The 24,751-nt window shown below is 38.6% G+C and overlaps 1 protein-coding gene across 4 annotated transcripts in view; it reads right to left on the bottom strand.

Annotated features, from left to right (window-relative positions):
• Positions 1-4,376: 4,376 nt before the first annotated feature.
• Positions 4,377-24,751, bottom strand: part of PALLD (palladin, cytoskeletal associated protein) — a 181,336-nt gene continuing 160,961 nt past the window's right edge. For all 4 annotated transcript variants that reach the window (XM_050973493.1, XM_050973494.1, XM_030239041.2 and 1 more), the window contains 8 exons: positions 23,972-24,193; positions 18,961-19,110; positions 15,077-15,171; positions 9,952-10,084; positions 8,772-8,979; positions 7,896-8,061; positions 7,013-7,146; positions 4,377-6,032 (listed from right to left, as the gene is read on the bottom strand). In XM_050973493.1, coding sequence (XP_050829450.1) covers positions 5,860-6,032; positions 7,013-7,146; positions 7,896-8,061; positions 8,772-8,979; positions 9,952-10,084; positions 15,077-15,171; positions 18,961-19,110; positions 23,972-24,193 — 1,281 coding nt within the window. In that variant the 3' untranslated portion in view covers positions 4,377-5,859. The remainder of the gene's footprint in view (positions 6,033-7,012; positions 7,147-7,895; positions 8,062-8,771; positions 8,980-9,951; positions 10,085-15,076; positions 15,172-18,960; positions 19,111-23,971; positions 24,194-24,751) is intronic.

Genomic DNA, 24,751 nt, shown 5'->3' with positions numbered 1-24,751 from the left:
ACAATTAAATGATTATTTATTGCTGTAAGGCAAATTTTCCTGCCATAAAACCATACCTACCATATGTTGCACAGTGTGAGGTTGTATTACATGACCCTGAAATGTATATTGCCTGTTGCAATTATGGGACTTATTTTTTTTTGAAGAACAGTGTAGTTCATTTAAGTAAAGCAAATGAAAAATGAACTCTCCAAGGCCAGGTGCTCCCACTTGGTTCAGTTAATCAATATTTGAAAAGACAGGTCAAGTGTAGTTGTGGAGAGAAGTCATTGGGTGTGCTTAGTGCCTGAAGAAGTAAGAACTCTGGTAAGTCCCACGTTATATTTGATTTTCACACACACTGTTCAATATCAGATCATATGCTAAAAGCTTCTTTTTGCTGTGGATATGTCTGTTAGTAAAAAAATGCTACCTGTACCTTGCCAGACATCTTTGGATCAGCATGACTATAATCACAACTGGTCTGGTATTTTTTATGGTTTTATTTTTATGTTATCAGCTCATATCTGGTAAGGTCTGGGATATGTTTTGTTCATTGTATATAACAAAACTGCCGGTTTGAATATGTCAGTGTCAAATGCAGTGGGACAACACCCAAGTAAAAGCCACCAAAGCTTCCTTGGTATCATTACACACACACTAGGGCAGTGTTAGTGGGAGTGTAGGGGCAGATGTCACTGAACAAATGGAGTTGTGTGGATGTTTCTCAACTTTCCCAGGCTGCTGGCTGATGCTACTGAGGTGCCCTTGCATGTGTAGCACGGTGATGAGTTTGAAATTACTGCATGATTTTGAACAGTTTGTTTAAGAATAACTGCAAAGTGATTATATGTAATTGCTGAAGCTTCTTAATGAAGCAGTTTGATGTTTTGTGAATTCTGACTTGCAGATCTCCCAGCTCAGTATTTTTAATGCTGAATGCACTAAACTACATGTTCCAGCTCTGTGCTGGAGGCTGTACTGTCAACACTTGGATGCCAATGACCTGTTAAAAGCTCTCAGTTGCAGTTTTAATTCTGAGCCTCTCAATATGGCCTTCTATCCTAGTTTTTCAGATAGTTGGTAAATTTCTACTGCAGACTTCAGAGAAAAGAAGGGATATAGTAATTTCTCCTATTTTGTTTAGATGTCATTTAGTGCACATGCATGTTTTTTGATGGTGAGATGTCCCTTCCAGCAGCAGACTGGAACTGCATCCCTTCTTTGCAGGCTCTTGTAGCTCTGTTGTTGGAATGCATATATAGCACAGAGAGCAGCTATAATTTTATAGCTCACCATAATTTTCAGGATACCAACATGGGAGAGGTCCTTAATTTGCAATAGATTACAGGTGTATATGATTTATAGTATAGTATACTATACTATATAGGTATAGAAAATCTTATTTTCAGCAGCTTATGCAGTAGCTCAGAAAGGTCCTGTTTGACAGTCTGGATTTTGTAGCCTCAGTTCTCTACAAATACTCTGTGATATCTAGGCCAAGAGTTGTTCAAAAAAGCTTGATGACAATATGTTTCCCTGAAACTGTGTTGTTAAGCACACAGGAGAAAAGTGCTAATATAATCCATTTGGTGTGATGAGATTTGTAGAGCTCCTTCTGTAAGTGTTGTAATCATTCTTTGCAATGTCCATGCACTGTTACTTTTTTCTGCTTTCTTGTTCTGCAGCTGTTTCTGGACCAGTTATGCTACTACAGAACTAGAAAGTGATAGCAGTTACAAGACATGGCCAGTCCCCAGGGTTACCACCCTGGGGACTTTTACTGCTAAAGTGTGTCTGTTACACTGCAGTTGTTTTATAAAGCACAAAATTTCTCCTTCTAGGTAGTGTTGAACTGGAGTTTGTCTCCATCTGTATGGCTGCTGAAATCACTGCTGTGCAGGTACTGCTGCTCGTTGTCTGGCTTTTTTGCTCTAGACATGACTGAGCATTATGTTCCAAATACATTTTTAGTAGAGATGCAGTGCAGTATTAGATAAGTTTATGTTTTAATTACTTCTGTTAAAGAATGCAAAATGGCCTAATTTTGAGTTAGAGTTGCAAGCTTTAAGACAAGTCAAAGAATACTGTGTGCTCTCTGGAATACATTGTAAATTCCTTGGGGCAGGAACTGTGTTTCCATCTGCCTGATGTGTTTCACATGCTCATATTTCTGTTCAAACAGAAAATCTGTGCAGAGAGAAGGCTGTTTCTTTTAGTTCAGGAGAATGATATAAATGTCAGTAAATTCTATCCCTTGCATGTACATTTGAATGGTGAGGGAGTGAATTAGCCATTACTAGTCATATCCTGCACCAGAATAGTACTACCTTGTGTGCTAAATGCAACATGAATAATCCAAGCAGGCATTTCTAGTCTATGCTTGAATTTATCTATAGTGCACAGTGTGGGTTTGGCAGTTGGGTCATGCAGTCAGAGCATGCAGCTCATCCTCTCAGCATCATGCCATGTTGGATAATGTGAGCTCGTGAAGTACTTACATATGAAATCTGTTTGGGCTACTTGCAGAGGTGAGGATGTAGCAGTCCTGATGTGGAGAATCAAGGTGTTTCTTAGCATACACCCTAAGTGAATTAAAATAGACCTTAAAAGTGGTGATACAGAAAGAAATGATGATTTATAAGCTGGAGTTTCAAGCTGGACTGGTTTTGATCCCCAGCTCCCAGTTAGCTGTGATGGAAGCACATTGTGCTTGTTAACTAATGATTGCTGTTGCCTTAAAGCTGTAGGATAAAGGCTCTGTGTGCTAAGGTACCCCAGCTGATGGAACAACCTTCACACATGTGGAATTTTGCCCCTCACTCTTGGTATTCTTGACAGAAGTTTCTGTTGTCGTTCTGATGGTTGTTGTATTGAGTCTCTGATTGCTATGAATATGCTTGGACTGATCAGCTTCCTATATCATTAGAAGTCTTCCCATACCTAAACTGGAAGTCTTGAAAATGTCAAGGCTTGTTTTTTTAGTCTTAAAATATGCCAAAAGTACACTCTCAGGTCATACTATCTATCTTTGGACTATGTGGAAGAAGATTAAACTTCTGAAAGTTACTCTGATGCTTCCAAGAATATTTGCTTTTTGGCTTGAGAAGTTAACTTGCTTATGCCTCTCTTCTATCTCTGACTTTGTAAGCCCAAACAATCCTGGTAACTAAGTAACAGCACAGCTGAATGTTTTCATAAAAACAATGTTGCTGCTTAGAGATGTGATTTACTGCTAAAGTGTGTCTGTACATATATACAGAGGCAGAAAGTGATGATGACCTCATCTTCAACAAGTCTCAGTTTTTTAGTCCTCAAGCCAAAGCCAAACTTGCTGTGAGCAGACAGCTTCAGTGACTTCAGTTGCAAGATCGCCGTGAATGTCAGTGCTTGCTTAATTGCTGACATAAGCCTGTTTGCAGTGATCAATGCTTGAAATGTAAACCCAAAAGAAAAAATGGATAATGTTGCATCTTTCCTGGTATCTTCACATTGAAAAAAGGAGAAACTAGTTAATAGTCAGGATTTTGTAAGTAAATCTGACTTATTTTTTTAAATTCAATTTTGATATTGTGTTGTTATCAGGCTCTTAAATTAATTTCCCAGTGCTCAGACCATGTCTTTTGCTTAGAATCAGTTGTAAGTGATGACATATTGCAATTATTAGAAATACAAAACAGACCTGCATATTTTCTAGCCTATTAAAAAAAAAGTATCTTCCAGTTCCTCTATTTGGCAAAAGTTTCTCAGAATTTATGAGTAATTTTCCTCTGTGCTGTTCAAACAAGATTCCAGGTCACAAGCAGATTATTCTGATAAATTCTAGTAGTTTTTAGATGCTGCATATAGGCCTCATTTAATCTGTATTCATAATATTTAAATTTCCAAATCTTACACTTGAATGCTTGTACTGAAACAGTTATTAATCTTTACCAGAAGGAAAGCTTTCTATTTGTGTAATATTTATTGATGCTAAACCCACATTATATCAGCACAACAGTCCAAAGTAATGATAATACATTTTTATAAATACAAATAAAAAGTGGCAAAATAATGCTAGTGAAGCTAAACAAAAAAGTAAATTAGCATGTCACAGTTGAGGAAAATTTGGCAAAAGATATGACATACTTCTAGAATATTAGATTATTCCCACCTGACAGACTGATGTTAATCTAGATTAACCATCCCCATTACTAGTCATATCCTGCACCAGAATAGTACTACCTTGTGTGCTAAAGTTTATTAGTCACTAAAAAACAAAACAAACTTTGTGTACTTACAAAGCAATACACGTATAGCAGTAATGCAATATATGGTGTACACAATTACAAAATTAAAAAAAAACAACAACAAACAAAACCCTAAGTACAGGACTTCTGAATAAATGAACTGAGATAAAAGATTTCAACACTTTTATTATAAATAATGAAAGATACCATATATGTGCTTCATATAAGGAATACAGTGTTTTCCTTTCCTAGCAAAGTATCATAGCTCGTACCATCAAACACTCATTTTCCTTGTCAGGCCTAGTAATTTTTCCATCCATTCTCCCTCCCTCCCTCCCATTCAACTGAAATTCATTTGGTTCTAATTAAAAACTACCTAGTCAGGTGTGACTTAAGTGGGGCTCCACTTCCAGATGGATTTGCCTTGCATTCTGTAAGTAGCCTTCAGGCTTTTCACCTGTGGTGCACAGACTCTACCTCTCAAAAGAGTTGATGTTTTCCTGCAGTCAGGAGAAGGAAAAAATAAAATCTACCAGAGACATATTATGTTAAGAAGAAAAACAAAAAAGCAAATTGCATTTTTTTGCCTATCTTCATTTTCTACTTCCTCAGATTTGCAAACTGTCACCTGTGGTGTATACTTGTCACTTAAATCCATAGTGTAGTTTCAGTTTCAATCCATTTTTCACTTGCTATACATTTCTAAAATCCTCATACATATTACACAAGCTTTAAACAGTCAAACATTCCACACATACACTCCCTAGTTTTCAGCTCACCTTAGAATTTCAGAATCTTGAATGGGAGTATTACAAGGTTACACACTGCTGTCTGGAAATCCAGAGAGTTTCAATCTCTTGCCCAGTCCCCCTCCCACCCCTTGCAGTAACTCACTGCAGTGGTTTATACTATCAGCATTTTTTCCCATCTAGTTACCAATGTGTAATCTGGAGTAGATTGTTATTAGGTGTCAACTCTTCTTTGTTGGCCTGCAGAAGTAAAATTACTTCTGCTCAGACTGCCATTGCTATATGTTTGTAAATAAGCCTCCTCCAAGACGGCAAAAAGGAAAAACACAAATGAATTGAAAGTTAGGGTGTTGATGTCCATACTAACGGCATTGAAAGAAAGATTCTTTTTTCATGGTTGAATAGAAAGCAGTTTGCAGAGATACAGCATTTGCTTACATTTCTTTTCCTTGTCCCTTCCTGTTTCATTTTTATAGTATTGCACTTGTTCACCGTAGCTGTCAGAGTGTGTGTAGCCATTTTAGAACTGTTGATAACCCTTGAACAAAACATCTTGCACCACTAAGGCTGTGTAGCATCTACTTACTGCTTACAAAGGTATGTAGTGAAAAATCTTTCTCTCTGATGCATTTTGGCCTCTATGAAAAGGGTTATGAAGCAACATAGGTTAAAGAACTGGTGAATGTGATTTATTGTGCAATGTGTACATTTCTATTAATAATCTATCTATTCTTCTAATTTGGTATAATGAATAAGGAATATATGGTTACTGTGTTTGTTGTTTATCTTTTGTACATGAAGGTGTCTGCCCTTGCATAAAGTGACATAGGAATATCATTGGTCAAGGCAATGGCTTTCAGTGTTTCTGCTTTGAAAGAAAATGATGGAAGTGGCAGTTGAATTTACAGATCATCGCTCTCTACCAGGCCAGGCTGCATTGTCAGGTGCACTGGGTTTGCTTCTGGCTGGAAAGCTGCTTTGATGTCTAGTCCTTGGTCACAGAGAGCAGCGTATCGACTGGCTGAGGGCCGCACCTTCTTTGGCTTGGTCTGCTGAGGGGGTTGTTGCCACTGAGCTGTAGATTGAAAAGGAAAGAACAAGTGTTAGCCTTCCTGAGTGGTGCACCTAAGTGTGCCAGATGCTCACTCAACCCTTTGTGAAGCAGATAGTAATTTCTGAGAAGCAGAAAACCATTATATCAAAGGTAAATTTGTTTAATTTCTTTACATTGTTGTTTTCTGTTTTTTTTTTTTTTCTCAGCATCTAGTTTCACCTTCCAATGTGGTAAGTAAATACAACAGTCTGTGTTACTTTTTGGCATTGTTTTCTATTTCCTTGTGCCACTGAGAAGGGTGACAGCAAGGAGGTTGTTTCTGTGCACTCCTGTTACATTAACAGACCTGTTCTAAGGTGAGTTGCTGCATATAAAATGAAATTATCTGGTTGCCATTGCTACCCCTTGTATACTGAAGAATGCTGAGTCAAATCTCTTATTCTCAATTCCCACTTAGCAGCACCACCCCAGAAACCATCCTTTATCAGTCTCTCCCCTTCCCCCTCCAAGTTAATTCTTGCTATGAGAAGACTGGTAAGAGATACTTCTTTAAGAAAATATGGGTCTGCTTTGGAACAAACTGAGTAATTAAGCAGAAAGCCATAAAAACATCTACTACACTTTTGGTAGCTGTCACAGGTGTATTACAGACTAATGTACAAAAGAATACAAAAAGTTAGGGAAGTGCCAGCAAAACAATAGTAATAATGATCCACAAAAATCATACGATCATGCCATTATCTGTTGTTAATTAGCTATATTTAATGTACTACTTAGCAAAACCAGAAAGCATGCAAGCTTGTTTTGCTTTAGGTGTCTGAAAGATGGTGAAATATACTTTGACAGAGCATTTGTTGTCTTGAAGTGGATGTTTGCTATGATGAGAAACTATAAACAAAAGAAAGAGAGACCAATGTAAACCATTCTGTGAACAACCCAAAACTTACAGAACTGTTGCTTTTGGGGGGATTAATATGATCATGAAAATTGAAGCCACTTACTGTAAACATCCAACCTGGCAGTGCAAGACACTATTCCAGCCTCATTCTTAGCTGAAACAGTGTACCAGCCAGCATCCTCCTTTGTAGCTCCCTGAATAAGCAGGCAAATGTAGCCGTAGTTATCCTGGTGCATGCTAATCAAAAGAAAAGTAGAAAATTACTATTTAAATCATAAACTGGTGTAAGCTGTTTTAAAATGGCATTATAAACCGACCCAATCTTAGTTACAGATTGATTACAGTGTAACTTTAATTGAAGTTTTAATTAAAATGGAACTTCCTCTGAACTTAGCAAGTGGAAAATAAAGCCTTGAGTATGCTTGACAATTTGGCAGTTTAATACCCTGTATTGAAAACTAAGAACAAAAAACACTTGAAGTAACTTTTCTTTCACGATTATGGATTAAGACATCTGGAGTAGCAGGAACACCGGATCTTACCCAGACTTTTTGTGGAAAGGATAAAGAAACTCGAGGAAGGTCTTAAAATATAAAATACTGAATTGTAGTTGGTTAACTGTACAGCAGAATTATGAATCACAGTTTTCTGCTGAAAAGCACAGAGTGTTCCTTTGGAACCTTGATTTTCACTAGCAAATTTCTGTAGTTTTGATCCAGGAAGAGTAAAACTAATTCTCCTCTTGCTTAGAGTGCAAAGGTAGTTGTATAAGTCTAATGATGGAAAACAAGACACATTTTATTTCTGGTTCAGGCACCAGGCTGGATGCAAGTTTGAGTAAATGTCATAAATTATTACAATCTCTAGTTAATATTTATGAGATACCCTTTACACAAAGCGTTCATGTGACCTTTTAGGTTTTTATTTGTTTTACAGGATAAATCATTGAAGTTACACATGGGGAGGTTATTCTAAGTCAGTCTAACCTCACTCGGTCAGTGTTGTATGTGAGTGACTCGTTCTCTTTCTTCCAAAATATCTGAGGAGATGGCTCCCCCGAGATTCGACACTCCAGTCGCACTGGGAATCCCTCAGTCACACCTGTGTTTTGAAGCTTCTCTATAAATACAGGTGCTTTTTGTACTTCCTTAGCTGTGAAAATAAAGATTGCAGTTATGTTGACATTTGTCTATGAAAACATAGCCTTTCTTTCAGCAGTGTGCCAAAAACAATTATGAAAGACCTAAGTAGCAGGAAATGTAAGTGTTGTCTTCATTAATCATGAAGTTCAGTCCTGGTTCCTCTGAAGAAAACAGTCCCATCATTATTTTAATTGGGGGAAAAGTAAGTGCTAAAAAAGCTGATTCTGTCCTAAAATAATTGAAATGTAGAGCATGACAACTAGATAAACTGGCTGCACTATGCTTGATGAAAAGTGCTCCTTCATATTCCACAAAAGCACAGACTTTTAACTGAAGAAGGAACTGCTGTAGCAGAAGTCTGCAGTGGCATTAGTCTGATGTGCTGTGAAATGCACAAGGCATTCCCACTGGCTACCCAGGGGTAGACGTGGGTCTGCACAGATTGTCATTACAAAGAAACATCCAGGGAAATTGCCTGGTTTGTGGCCTCAAGGCCAGCAGCCCCCTTTTCTTAACTGTGTGCAAAGACATTACATGCCAGATAACTTATGCCACAATGTAACATGAATGGCTCACCTATAAATATACCATACTTCTGTTACTGCCAGGTTTCCTTTTCTTACCCTCCACCTCTCAATGTGTCTTTTGACATCATTCAAGTTTCCTTTTTTCACGCTATCCTGGCAGTGCTCAATCTGAAAGCTTAGCATGAAGAGTTACCTGCAACAGTGAGCTCCAGGCTGAATGAATTCTCACCAGCTCGATTGCTGGCAATGCACGTGTAGATTCCAGCATCTCTGGATGTGACGGGTTCTATGATCAAGGAGTGCACCCCGTTCTCGCGCACCAGCATTTTGTGAGAGCTGTCAGGCCGAATTGGTCTGCCATTAAGTTGCCAGCTTAAGTCTGGAGTTGGTAATCCACTAACCTTGAGTGTAAAGAGAACAGTGGGAAATTGTTTTAGCCACATGAAACGCTGGAAGAGTCCTGACTTGTTTCTTCAAGGAAGTTTGGTTTGCTTTGCTACTGCAAGTGTACCAAAAGATTTAAAGATCTAATTCTGTCCTGATTTACACATTGAGTCAGTTGTAGTCATTTACTTAACTTTCTGGCCAACTCCCTAAATTCCATGATGTCTTATGGGCGAGACTGAAAAAAGATCAATGTGTAGATAGGCTAGAAGTTAAATAACAATACATTGCAAAACAAAAGGGAGGGTGACACCTTTTGTCTTTTTTATTGTTTGCTCTTCAGGTGGAATGAGAAGATACTCCTTTCTAGATTAATTTCTTGTTGGAAAGCTTGCAGACAGAAGGATGTTAGCTGACTAACTACTGACCTCTGAAGTTGCATTCCACTGAGGTGTGCCCTAGTGACAGCACCACCTGCACTAGTTAATGCTTGGTCTGTGTGGACAAGTCTTGCACTCTTGAAAGCTGTGCCACTTGCTGTGGGGACTGCTTCAGAGCAAACAGCTTCTTCCAAATAGGTCAGCATAAAGTAAGCAGAAGTCACCCAAGCCTGATTTATTTCTGCTCAGCAGAGTCATAAATCAGGTTTATACTGTTTGAAACTTTTAATGGGGGCTCAAAACTCAAGTAGTAAAAAGACTTAAAATGTAGAAACACATTGTCTTTATAGTGCATGCTGCTTCCCTCCACACCCCTGAATTCTGTAAATCAGTTTACTGTGAGCTCCAAGATCTGCCTGAAGCACTTTCATTGGACGGGAGGGAAACTTTTACTGTCCACTTACTCACTCATAAGCAATGAGATTAATTACCCTGCTAACAGGAGCCGAAACTGCCAAAAGGCAAAATTGCTTTGAAAAGAAACCAATGTGGGTTTTGAGTCAGCTGATGTTATCAAAAGGCTGCTGCTACCCTTTGACTGACACTTGCCTTGCAGTCCATCCTGCACAGTTTTCCTTCTTGAACAGTCAGGTCTCCAGGAGCCTGCAGAAAATGAGGCCGGAAGAATCGTTCCTGAATTGGTTCATTTTCATCACCACTGTCCCTTGATCGAGATCGTGGTCTTAAAATAACATGAAATAAAGGTAAATTATTTTTTTTCTCTGCTAAATCAGAAGAACCATAATCACTTATAAGACTGGTTTGAATTTTAAACCACTTCTTTAACCTATACCATAATCACACCATATTTACACACATGCACTGGTAGCATTTGGCCCAGACTGAGTTAATTATGACACTGCAGTTATTTAATTACTTTCATTTAATTCACATCTTGTGACAAACTTGGACCTATAAAACAATATTGCTACAGAGAAATAGCTTGTAATATTAATTGATTTTATGAATTATAGTATTTTTGTTTAGTTTTTAACTCACTGAAATACAAATAAAACAAGTTGGCAGGGCTTGGCATGTAGCTTCAGTTCCCCATTTCTAGTGTCCTGTGTATTTAATCCCCTCGCTGCTGCTGATCACACCAGAAAGTACATGGACTGTTCATTAATCATGGTTCCCTTTCAGCAAATAGCAGCAGCTAAAAGCTAACTCATCTCAGTTGACAAGAGACCTTTCACATCAGTTATGTTCTCTTGTTCTGCACTACTGAAGACTGTACAGAAAATTCTGTGTATTGAATTGTTGTGGATATATTTATTCCTCGTTTAACAGGTTTTTTGTATGAGATACTCTTGAATATTTTCAATGCCACCAAATTGTGTAATTAAAACAATGAGAATTTCAATTGTGAGAAACAGAGAGAATAACTTTGGTTGCTAGTTTTTTTTTTTTTGTTTGTTTGATTTTTTTTTGGTTATAAAGGTGCCTTAAACAGTTTGAAAAATAATAAAAAGGAAAGAAAAATAGCTCCTGTCCCATACACAGTATCAATCACCTTAAGCTTCCATGGTATCGTTTAATCCATTTTCAGCACTGGCTATTCTTCGCTTTTAATTTAACCCATCAAATCTTTTTCTAAGTGATTCCTCATTTAACTGGATTTATGTTTCTATTGAAATTAGATGATTCCATTTGTTTGATTTAGTAATCAAATAATCTTGAAACAAAATTTTATGTCCATTTTTGTCCTTGCCTGATCAGCTCCAGTAGGTTCCATTCTGGAGCCAGCTGCTGCCTACAGTAACATCCTGTGTAAAGAAGAGGAGCTACTCAAATATCCTCCAAAGACCTCTTTTATCAATGACACATTACAGTGAAATTCTCCTATTTGAATCCCACATTCTGTTAACTTCTTGCCAGTGTTTTGTTTTGGCCACTGTTTGCAGTGTCCATGCTGCAGTACCAGTGCCCAGTACAAGTGCTTTTCTACTGCCCAAGGTCATTCTCCAAGTTAAAATAATTCACAACAAAAAAGAGCCTAAAACCCTCAATGGTCACATTTGGAAAACATGCTGTACTATTGCATGGGAGATAAACACTCCAGCTGCCTGCTGTGCTCCACTGAGGCTGCAGTTAGAGTTGCTTGTACTTGATTTATTTTGCCCTGCTCTGTTGTTGCCCTTTTTTCTGCTATTGCTGTGTTTGAATTGGCCAAGCATCAACTGTGCTATGGTATTCTCTTATTAATGCCTCAATGCCGACTTTTTAATGATCATCACAGTTGTCAGACAGCTATGACTGAAGGCAAATGGAGGGGCTGGGGGAGCTTGTGTAGATATCCATTCAATACTGCTTAATAATGTAGGGCTGGATACTGAAATGGGAAACAGACTGACATCCCTGCATGCACTAAGGGCTCATGTAACTCTCCAGGTGCCTAAATCCATGTCTGGAGCACCTCATAGGTTTTGCCACTTGAACATGTCTAAAGCTACTTCAGTAGGTCCAACATTGCAGCTCGTAAGCAACTCTGAGCTTTAATTGGTGAGCTCCTGATCAGTTTGGAGACATAGATGCCAGGTAGATGGGATAGAAGATGGAGAGCAAGGAACAAGTGTACTGCTATTGTTTGGTAATGAGTTCTGCAAGACCAAACAGAAATCATAGCATCTAGTCAAGTGAGTGCTGCACAGTGCAAACAACTTGAGCAAAATCTGCCTCCGCATTATTGATAAGCATCCTGTTGATAAGGTGCCAACAAAGTACAAGTAACTGATGCTTTGTAAGATTTTGCAAAGCTGAGCCAAACAGGTGAACTGGCATTACAAAAGTGTGAAAGCCACCGACTCACTGCTGCAGCTGCAGGAAAAGGCAGCACTGGTCAAAACTGGAAGGTGTGTCTGGGGAATTTATGTTACATAAAATGGAAAACAAAGAAGTTAAGAATTTGTGAACACAGATGTTGCATTTCTACCTCTTTGTAAGTTTACCCTAAAATCACAGACTCTTTTTTAAGCCTTTGCTTTGAGAGGTGAAACTAGGGTAATTTCAATTTTAAAATATTTTGTGGTTTTAAACAAATAATGAAATGAGTAGAGCCAAGTAGCTTCAGATGTCTAGGAATGACAAATTGCAAAAGACTGGAATAACTTTGATTCGTTGTGGGCTCTTTGGAGTTGCAATGTGGCCATCACGTTGCAGAGATTAGTTTCAGCAGAACTGACAGCATGTACTAAATGTGTCCATGGGAGACTCCATGGATTGGTACAATACAATGCACTGGAAATTTCAGTGAGTAAGAAGATGAAGACTTTATGACTGGCCATGTAGTAATGATCACTAATTTGGAATAAAGGAGATTAAGTTCAAATTAATCTCCTAATGGAGAGTAGGGCGATAGGAATATTTAGTTTTAAAATCTTCTTTAAATCTCATGTATTTTATGATTTATTTTGGACTCTGGCTACCATGCTTAGGTGACACAATGTTTGTTGAGCACCTTGTCATCAAGGGGATTGAGTCCAAGCTTTGTACACATCAAAAAATTCAAAAATGGCCACCCACATCAAGTGATACTAAGAAAATGATGTTTGTCAGCTAAGCAGATTTCAGAAAAATACGTTGAGAGTGAAATAAAACCCCAGAGTTCTGCGAAAACACATTCTGTAAGAGATTAAATATACTTCAGGAAAAAGCTTGTCAACAGTGTAACAAGTAATAAAATTCATTAAGCTAATAATTACACTTGTAATAAAAGAAGCAAAAAATGGTTTTGTTATTCTCAAGCAGAAAACCTTATAGAAATAATATCATGGTGCCATAGGAATATTATTTATCAAAAGTCAATGGCAATAGACATGACAAATACCACAGTATATGGGAGAACAGTAATTTGGGATGTTACATTAGAAAAGCCAATGGCAGGACTCTGTCTTAGGAAGGTTTTATGTGCTCCCATTTCATCAGTCTTGGGTTAACCCTCCCGTGGGCGTAGTGAGAACTGTCACTAAACAGAGATTCTGTGCTGAATGCTTACAGTAACTGCTCTTCCAGAGCAAAGATAATGGGATAAGCCCTTAACATGGTTGTTTTACAGGAACAAGAATCCCCAATAATTGCCCCAATTTTAATTAAACTGCTCTACAGAAATCCCTTATTTCTAATTCATTACCCATTACCACTGGATGCTCAACTCAAAGCAACAGTGGTTGCTTGAGTGCCTGTCTCCATTAGAAAATATAATACAGCCAGAAGTGGCCTTGGACCTTGAATGCATTTGGAGAGATTGAAAAGACCCTCCTCCATTATTACCTGAGGGTTCTGTCCCTCACAAAAAGAGAGACACACAGATTTTGTTCTTCAGGAAGCTGCAGGAGTGGCAGCAGCTTGATGCTTTCACCCCTACCTACATTCCCATAGTCGTTGCTTTTAAAGGTCTTTCTCCTTTGTCACCCTGTGTGCACTGACTTATTTAGCTGAAACCTGATTCTTCATGGCAGCTTTTCTCTTCAGGGGTAATGTGGACTTTCCATTTTTACCATTACCTGAAGGTGCTAAGTGCATTAGTGACTGGAGAGGCTACAGCAGGTGGTCCCAGTCTTTTCTGTGCTGTTCTCACAGTGCAGCCTGGCAGGATATTCCCCTCCAGAGGCACTCTAAGCTTTGGGCTTAACACAAGGTGACACACTCAGAGGGAGTTGGTGGCCATCTCAGAGAATTGCTGGGAAATGCTTTCAGGGTTCCAGTTTGTTCCTTGCAGGAATAAGACTGACAAGATCTTTTAACCAACCAGCCTCACTTCCTAACACTTTATGGCTACCAGAGGGGGAAGAGAGCCTGTTTTACATACAGCAGTTCTACATTACATACTAGTACCAGTACTAACTGTTACTTAAGTCCTTTCCTGGTTCTGTACTGACTGTGTAATTACATGTTCTCTGTTGGGCAATATTGAGATTCTATGACTGTTGAAAGCATTAAGCAAAACACGTCTTATTACAGCAGAATCCAGAAACCAGAGCCCTCCACTGCCTTGAAACAGTTCTGATTACCAAAATCAACTTTTTTATATAATCTAAAGTTGTCTAAGCTGTGCTAAACAGCCTCATAAATGCTTTAGGGCAAATAAAAAAATTATTTGAAAGGAAAAATTCCCTTCTATGGTCCAAACACATAACCCATCGCTTCATATGGGAAAAACTGTAAACTCACCAAAGATAAGTTTAATACTTTATTTCTGACTCATAATTCCTTATAAGAAACTGAACTGAAATATTAAATACTGAAATACTAAAGCATTTCTAATGTAAATCTGATAAACCTCTTTGGCATGCAGTTATTAAATGAACACTTCCTAGAAGCTGCAGAAGATGGAGGTTCCTGGTAGAATCCTAATCACATGAAATATTTTTAAAAAGTCTAAGTGGCAGGAGCCTTCCCAACAGCTGATAGTGTAATTTGAAATACAGAGTAACTAGTGAACACCACAGAGAAAGGAGGAGACAGGGAAATGTAAAGATATTTAAAATTCATATCATTTCAGAGGTTGCTTATACTTCTGAGTGTGCAAGTTCTGTAGCAATTTCAGACAGCAGAGGCCCCATTTCTTCCTGAATGCCATGCTTTTAGCTTATCTGCTTACCTCACATTCTTTACCTTACCACAGTTATTTTACAAAATCCTTATTATTAAAAGAAAAAAAAAAATCATCAAATACCTTCTTATGTGAGGCTGACCTGAAGGTGACCAAGGACTGCGGCCTCTTTGATTTACAGCTTGAACCATCAGCCTGCCCGTGCAGCTTACTCTGCCCTGTTCGGATGACAGAGAGAAGGAACATTAAAAGACTTAAAATATGTAATAATAAATGTTAAACCAAATCTGTTATTTTTTTTTCTAACCATTTTATCAGCTTCCAATCTAACGCAGAACAGACTGGAAGGACTGTGATTCATTCATGTTTGGTTTTTTTTTTTCAAAGACTGTTAATACCACTGGCAATCAAGTTCCAAGTTCTTATTGACTGTTATTGATCTGGGCAGGAGGTTTCCTCTGTGTGTGGCAAGTGGGCAGAAGATGGCCCATGATGATTGTTGGCAGTTACCAACAGAATTGCTGCCTCCAAAGTGGATTGATCTACTTGATCTGGTGGGCCCAAAAGTCAGAAAACCCCTCATTATTGTGAAAGCCAAAAGAATTTGACAGGTATGTAACAGGTCCTCTCTGCAGAGTGAATCTGGTTTGAGGAATTGCACTGAAAGGCACAGCTGTGCTGATGGACATTGGTGATAATTCAGGTTTTTTTCAATGAATGATAAATAAAACATGGCTCTGATGTATTTGGCCCCCTTTTTTCTTTTACTTTGTGTTTTAGAAGTCAGATTTTCCACCGGAAGCACTAGTCCTAACAGATTTGGGATGAGACTGCCCTGTAAAGGGTAAAAGCATCTGGTGGTCATAATAAATAACATCTCTGACCCCTGGGCTGGTAGCAGTAAAGCAACATCCACATCAGCTTTGCACTGTATTTCAGCTCTAAGCTGTGGGCTCCACACTCAAGTCTGCCAGCACAGAAGTGACAAATATTTTTATCACGGTACTTGTGGGGTTGCAAATAGCAGTTCTTTAAGAACTGTCTGAAGCCCATCAAAAAACAATTTCACCAGACTCACAAGCAGCCTTCAAATAGCAACAACTTTTGTGTTCCCTTAGAAATGAAGTCTGTGTTCCACTTTTATTCCCATGACCCATTTAGTCCGCAAGGAAAATCCCTGCATTAAAATAAACTATTGTGCAAGACCCACAGTAATTCTTTATGTAAAAGCCTTATTTTCCCCCTTATGTTACAAGACCATTGAAGACATCTGGAACAAATGAATTTCTATTTTGGGTACCACTGCATATTAATATTTTTCTGGCAGGTGATGAATTCACATAGTTTGGGATAATTTCTGCATATCTTAATAGATGATGGTGTCACAAATGGAAACACAAAGGGCAATAAGGAATTTGGATAGGGAAGATTAAGCAGGAAGCCAAAGACTTCAGAAAAGTCACAGGATGGAGAGGATGGAAACAATGAGTGGGAAGTAATTCACGAGATGATGCCCTAGAAACTAAGGGAACTCCAGCCTGACTGTGGGTGTGTAATGCAAAGAAGCCGAGGGAATGGGATAAAAAGAAAGATGAAAATAAGATCTTGATGTGAGCCCATACAGTTCATAGAAAGAGCTCAGTTAAGGGATATGATCTCTAACTAAAGGCCTAAACCAGGCAAGGTTTTGTGTTTGTCTAGGCCCAGGATCCATTTGCTCTGGATAAGCTTCTATGGCAAATTTTACAACAAACCCCAGTGGTGTGTCAGAACTTCAATTCCAGCTCACTGCACTTTATGCCGTGGGCAATGGGGCCTGCCGTGTTAACTACCATGGACTATCTCCAGGGTCTGTCAACAAGGCATTCTACACATAAATCCTATTATGTTAGCCCAGATCATGAGATGGCATCGACTGGCAGAGCTTTTATGGACTGAAACCTTTAATAAAACTGATTTCTATTAGCTGAGAGCATATTTTTTGCTTTAGAGTTTGGTGATTCCAATAGCAATGACCAAACACAGCAACAGCCTAGCAAATATCTACCAGTCCATCAGAGTTCTGATGTGAGCTCCCTTGTATTTACGTACTTTGCTCTCTTAAGAGAGCGAAGGTTGCCAAATCTGCTGAGTTTGTGATAGCTTTGAGATGTGGACAACTTTCCATTAGAATTGAGAAGACTTTGCCAAAATTATTTCCACTCAGGATGACTTAAAAGAATTGGAATCCAGATCTTTGAGTGTGAGAAGCCAGTACATAAACTCACAGCCCTTCTTTGCCTCCATTGTACTGTTAAATGCATAGTAAAAACAAGCAAATAGTGGAAGAGATAAGTATGTTTGCTTGGGAATTACACTGTAAAAAGGAGGATGCTTCTGGTTCTTCTCCAAAGAGGGGAAAAAAGCACAAGCACAGAATTTTATCATTTAACAAAGCTGCTTTTTCAAGCTCCAAGCTGGGAACCACACAAACCCAGCTCATTTTAGTACTTCCAAAAATCCACTAACAAAGTAGTGCCATCAATGACCAGAACTGGTAACCTGGGTCACTGTTGTGTCATTGAATGAACATTATCCTGAACAACAAATGCTCCAAAGTAGGCTGTAAATATTCAGGGACAGAGTACAGTGCCCAAACACAAAGGCACTTTGTTCACCAAGTTCTCCAAGACTTCGGATCACACTATAACACTACACAGCAAACCTCTGTGCATGCACTGAGACAACACTTAGAGGAAGATGAACAGGAGCATTTCTTACCTTGAGCATGCATATATTTTTAAACCTGTTGTGAAATTTCACAACTTAAATGGTACCTAGTATTGGTAACAATGTCATCTATGTGTATAAGCTCCCAGCTTGAACAATTCCATGGCCTGATGCTATTTCATTAATATTTCTTTTATTTTCTTTACTTTTCTACATATGTATAAACAATAATTAAACCACCTATATATTTAAGCACTGCAGTTCATAGAATTTTCCCAAAAGCTATATGTTGCCTGTGTGTACAACCCCTTGTATTCACAAGCCCTCTGCAGTATGAGCAGAACTGACAAGCTGAAGAGTGAGACAAAAATGGCAGCGTCATGCTGAGTAACCTAGCAACGTGCATAACAGAGCACAACACTCCTGCTTAGATTAAACTCTGTCTCAGTGATACAGTTTGTTATTCTACAGTGTGATTCTGCTTGCAGGCCTAGTCTTGGCAAGATATTTGGCACTACAGAAGAAAATAATTCATTACATCCCAAAAGTTGTGTTACTGCTTTGGTTTCTCACAAGCAACTCTTTCGCCTTAATTTGCTGTGGTGTAGGAAAAGTGGATTGAAGAAGCTACTCCCATAGGATGAGTGACCTGTAAGTTTGGCTGTGTCTAATGAACTAGTAGGTTTCTGCTGTGTACCTCAACTCTTGTATTAAATCTATAAAGAAAAGATGGCATTGCTAAACCAGTAACACTCAGTTTCAGAAAAGCACTGTTTAAGATGAACGCAGGACTACTACATAATAGTGCTAGATTTTTTTGCCTTACAGACTTGCAATCTGCCTGATGTAAGCATGTTGAGGTGTGATATACTCCCACTCATTTCAAAAAAATTTGCCTCAGTCAGTGAGCAGGGTGAACAAAAGAAAGTTAAATCTCTGGACTGGGTTACTTCTGCTGGTAAACTGGATCTTTTTCTCCCTTTATGTATATGTACTATCCATGCTCAGTTAGAATACTGAGGTGTTATCAGCTGAAACAACTAGTGTAAGACTAATTAAAAAATGATACCACTCCCCCTGAAATCTCAAACCATAGGAAAAAAACCTACTGTTGAGTTGCTAATCTCTTGGAGATAGAAAGGTCCCACCCTAATGATGCAAGATGAAAACAGAAATCTAACTTGCATACTTTATGGTGACTTCATCATTTAATTAAATCATGCATATGTGAGCTGAGATAGTTTTCTGAAGATTTATGTCCAGAAGGATGTTTGCTCTGGAGCCAAACCTTCATTTACCTGTGGGTTAGCAGCCATAATAGTGTAATTCCCATCATCATCCAGGGTGGAGGCTGCAGTATGCAGTGAGCAAGTTCCATCAGGTTCTCTTTGAATTCGGTAGTGATCACTTCGTTTGGAAATTTGCTTCCCATCTTTAAACCAATAAATCTACAGGAAAAAAAACAAAGCACAGCTGGTAAGAGGTGGGTGCTCATTGCCATAATTTCTCATTTAATAGCACTAACGAAATTAACTGCTGAAAAACTCTCGGGTAAGTAGTAAAAGAATACTGCTTTGATCAGCTCCTCATTCTATGAGTCACTTTCACTAACAGTTACAAGATTATCAGTGGTCCAAAGAGAAACAACAGCCTGAACGATTTCCAACAGAACGTACAGGTGCATAAAGGCTGAACATTTCAAGAACTGAAACTAAATGTAATTACAAAGAAGAGATTACTGATTTCAGAGATTACTAAATTTACATTTATTTTGCCTAAATCTGAAGAAGTTGCAGAAAAACCTTGAGAATGCTTTTGCTCTCTTTTCAGAAAATAAAAACATAAATAAAAAAACCCAAGATAATGATAGGCTTAATTAATTCAGTGATGAATAAAATAGAAGCAATGATCTCACTGTTGAAACACCCGTTTTGTCTCGTATCCGTTACGCTGAGTGGACTGGACCAAAATGCCAGAGGCGATAGAGCTGCTCAGCTGGCAGCGAGCAGCTCAGTGTGTGGAGGGGCCAGCTCAGTGTAGTGACATGACTGAAGCTAACAATGTCACCCCCGTGTGACAGGCCAGCTATGCAAGTGGACAGCTTTGCAAAGTCATAGGAAATACTTCAAAGCAAAGCAGCACGTGGACATCTGTTAATAACTGCATGCCAACACCAGCACAGGTCCAAGCTGCACAGAACTCTTAACCTGGCTATCAAACAGAGGGCTTTTCCAGTACTTTTGATACATAATTTTATTCTCTGGCTGACCCAAGATATACTTTCAGTGAGCCAAAAAAATGATGTATGCGGGATAATATCTTACAGTAATCCATGAATTACACACACAAAAAAATGTACTTTTAGTGTCTCAAATTTGAAAAAATGACCTAGCTTTCAGGAGGTTGTTTTTTCATTTTTTTTTTTTTAACATTATAATAATAAAGTAAAATCCCAAACTGATATCTGCTGGAATCAAAAGTAAATGTTGAATGCATAAACACACACAGAGGAATATCTGAAAAATGTTATACTAGGAAGGCTGTACTCAGCTGCCCAAATCCATATTTAAATAGAACATTATTTGCTTGTTGTTTCTGAAATGTGTACTACAGATGACATCAATTGTGTTCAGCTTTTGAGACAGCTGTGAAGATTCCTACATCATTTTTAGGAGGCCAACTCATTCAAAGTACAACTGTATTTGTCCTGGTCCTGCTGGGACTATTTTGCATGAGGAAAACACACACTTTGCTCAAGCTCATTCTTGAAGTGGGAATTTAAGGCTTAAGAGTGAGGAAAGGGTGCTGGCTCTCTAGTAAAAAATGAAGTGACAGAGCAATGTGCAATTCCATTCCTGATAGAGTTTAATCTGCTGGGTTCTTCATATGAGCCAACATTTCAAAGCTTGAAATTCACTCACTCGTGGCAAAGGGAAAACTTTTGAATTTAACAAAAAACAATGGAGGATTTTTTTGGTGAAAATCAGTGAAAATTTTCGTTAAACATTTAGTACTGTGTATGATTTTCATATTAACAAGCATTATGCGTAAGTTGAAATGATTTCATTTCCTCAATAGCTGGTTATACTTGTTTCCCATTTTGTCTGTCAGCAGCCTTGCAGAGGCTCTGTGGCCTGAACAAAAGGTTTAGTCATCTTCTTGTCTGCTGACAGAGCACTTACTGGAGATGTAAGAGATATTTGATCACTTATATACACATGCTAATGGCGCTAAAACAACATTGCTGCAAAAAATGAGTTTTAACTTGCATGCTTTACATGTGTCATAATGTTGCTTGGAAATCTACTGCATTAAGTAGTAACTATTTAATACCAGTACACTTATCAGAAATATCAGGAGAAATATCAGGCTCATGAAAATACACACAAATATTAAAGGAACCAGCTACCCAAACATCATGTATATGTTGTCCAAAACTTATATCAACTGAGCATTGGCATCCCATATGAGCAATAAATCCTTAATATTACCTTTATCTTACATGGAGTTAATAAGTGAAACAGAACCACTGCAGGAGACAATGGTCCTTGCAGTGAAGTATTTTCTTTCTAGAATAACTTTCAGTATATGTACCATTAAACTACGTAAGCACTGAACACTGCATCTGGATTGCTTTTATTTGCACCAGATTTTCAGAAACCAGTGTGCAATGACTGGGAATACAATGGTATACACAGTACAAAGGGGGGTTTGATCTTGGGCAGCACAAACATTTTTAATCACCAAGAATTATATTCAGCCATGTGAAGAGTGAGCAGTATGAGATTTATGTAACATTTATGCCTCAATTAACCTCCTGTATGGCATTGTCTTAATTCTGAGGAGAAATAATCCCTTAAAAAGAAGTATTGCATAGTCCCTCCTGTAGCACCACATTGGTGGAGGTTCTCATTTCAATGAGAAAATAGTTTTACATTATTGCAAAGGTTATAACAAAGAGTAGGCTCAGATTTAAAAAGTCATACATATGAAGACAGAATTTGCACATCAGTATTCAATTTATATGGCATGTTCAGGGGAAAAAATAATCAAGCCAATAACTCTGCTTAGAAAAATCCCTTGTAATGAATGCCAGATTTTAGAAACACTACAGTCCTTCCCAAAGTCATTCCTTGGCAGACCTGACAGAATACTTAGAAGGGAGGAGCTTCAAGTTAGTAAATTATTTCCAGCTTTTCATTTGCCAGAGTAAAAAAATTATTCACAAGCAACACTTCCAGCTTAACAAATGACAGTAGAAGGGCAGCCCTCAGCCACTGAGCTTTTCAAAACTGCTGTCTTGGAATGCTCTGGCAGATGAGGGGGAGACACTGCCTTGGACATTTGTGAAGCCTGGCTAACAAGCAGCCATACAACAGGACTGATATTGGTTCCATCCCAAGAAACTTAACAAATTACACAAAGCATCTGTGAGTGAGTGGAACAAAGGGCCAGAGTCCCAGGTGCAAGAGCAAATCACTTCCTAATGTGCATGCTTTGACACTGCAGGAATCACAGGGCATTCACATCAGATGCTCCTCTGTAAGGGCAGGCTTTAGGGGAAGTGCTAGGAATGTGGCTTCTTGCCTGTGCAATCCTTATCGCCCCAGTGGGGGAAAGAAGACATCCCCTTTCATCTGTCTTAAATCACACAGAGAAACTACACCTTAATTGGAAACTGTGGAAATTAGAGAACGGTGAAGTTGACTAAGGCTGACTCATAATAGGCCATCTAGCAACTTAGTCATAAGCCTCAGGCAGAAAGAATATCTCTGCACACACTGCACTTCTGTCAGCAATAGACCCAGTTGCATTCCACCCTTGTTCAGCACAACAGACTCTTACCTAGGGTCATCTCAGAAGTAAGGCTAGACATGAAAAGTTTGGTTTCAGTCAGACTGGGCTTATCTTCCCAGTGTATGTGTCTTCAGTTTGAAGTAGGAGTGCTTTTTTGATATAAATATACTGATCTACCCCGCTTACTTTGCAGTGGTTCACATCATGTTGTGCTCTTGGAGCACAGAACTGGATTCCTTTCAGATGAAACTAAGCCAGAAATGTGCTCCAAGAACTCATCTAGTGTGCATCTGCTTCAGTCTGTGGGACAGGATTAGAGCTAGCCTGGAGTAAAACCCTCTGACGTGTGTAGGGGTGGATATCGCATTCTAGAGATTTTCTTTTTCTGGTCTGCACTCTTTGCTGATGTAGATGTAGCCCTAATTCTCTGTTGTTCTTCCTCTGCTACCTCAAAAAGTCCTTTTTTTAAATTAACAGCTTGTACAATATCATACACTATCATTGGGCATATAAAGTCACTTGCATTTCTCTCTGTTTGAAATCCTAAGTACCCATAAAACTTACACTAGATGAGAGATTTGGATGTGAGTGCTTCCATGAAGGTCTTATGTATCAGACAGGGCAACGTTGATCTTGTCTAAGAAGATAAGAGCCCCTGTCCACGAGAGGTCACTGTGAGAGCTGTGAGGACTTCACAGGGAAGACACTGGCTTTGGCAGGGGAGCTGAAGAAGCTGCTGCTGTTTGCTTGCTGCATAATCAGACAGTTGATTGCCAAGCAATTTTTGAAATGGTTGTATGCAACCTATCCAAGGAGGGCATTCTTCCAGACTACTGACATCATGCAGCTGGTACTTTTATATTTGCTACAAGGAAATGCTTCCCAAGCCCAACCCTCCCTCAGAAGTTCATCATTAAAACCTCACCATCATGTCTCATCTTGCTGTTGGGATATATGGGAGCTTATGGTATTTTATTATGCCTTCTTCTACATTCCAGTAAAATCCAGTCTTGCTAGCATGTGTAGATGCTGAAGAATGAGAGATACCATGCTGGCTTCTCAACTAAAACCCACATACTTTTGCATTAGTATCTTTCCATGCCTGAACTAATTACCCATGCTAGCGAGATGAGGTGGCTTTTGGGACTCCTATGCCAGCTCATGTGGGGCTTTCTTAGCATTGCACTGCATTCTGTGCCACAAATGTACCCTGGAGGTAATTCTGAAAATGACAGAAGCTTTATTTCTAGATAAAATAATTGAGAAGAAATCTCAGGAGGGAGTAACTGAGAGCAGAAGCCGCATAGTAGCATTTTTTACTAGATTTGACTGAATAACTCCAGTTACCTCAAAAGAGATTCAGCAGTTTAAGCCAGATAGAACACTTTCTTGACAAGTGTGAATACCTCCTGTTCCTGTAAGATACAGCCCAAAGAGTCCAGAGCCTGATGGTAAAGGACGAACATAGAACTCTTCAGAGAAGTTCTAGAAAGATTTATTGTTTTTTCTTACCTTTGGCTTTGGATTTCCTGCCACTTTGCATGTAAATGTGACTGGCATTCCCTCAAAGATTTTGTAGTGCTTCAGCTTTATCTCAAAATATGGTGACATACTGTTATCAATAGGTTCATCTCCATGTTGCACTTCATCATCTGATTCTTCCACAGGAGATCTCTCCAGCCTGTATTCAATTTCACTGATCAGCCTTTGCTCAAAGCTGGAGACTTTATATTCCTGTCAAATGAGAGGTAGATATTAGTGTCCTGCTTCAACACATTGCTCAGGAAGATACGTTCTTAATGTTTGGATTTTTTTATTTTACCAATCTTCAACAAGCCATTAAGTTTTTACATATAAAAGGAAACTGTATCTTGTTGAAGAAAAACACTATAATCCATGTCTCCAATAGCTTCCCTATGAAACAATCAAGACATCTGGTATGAGGCAAAAACTGTATTTCATGTTGTCTTAAGGTCTAATTTATAAGGGGAAAGAAAGTCATTGGTTGCTTTCTTTCCATTAAAAAAATCCTATAAGAATAAAAGTATTCTGAGGCAGTTCATAAAGACAAAAGGAACACACTAATATTTCCTTGAGGGTACAGACAGATTTAGGGTGGGTTTTGTTTCCAGATGGCTAGAAGACCATATGGTTCACATCTGCTATTTGCATAGAACTCCACCAGAGGCTGAACCAGAAGGATAAAATTATTTTGTTTACAGTTGCCTGTAAAAATGAGGACAAAAATAAGAGAAAATTGCAACAGTGGCAGTCCATGATAGTTGTTTCCCT

This window comes from Serinus canaria, chromosome 4 (assembly GCF_022539315.1).
Source record: "Serinus canaria isolate serCan28SL12 chromosome 4, serCan2020, whole genome shotgun sequence".
Taxonomy (NCBI): Eukaryota; Metazoa; Chordata; class Aves; order Passeriformes; family Fringillidae; genus Serinus; species Serinus canaria.
Note: the sequence above shows the minus strand (reverse complement) of the source record. Positions and strands in the feature narration are given on the sequence as shown.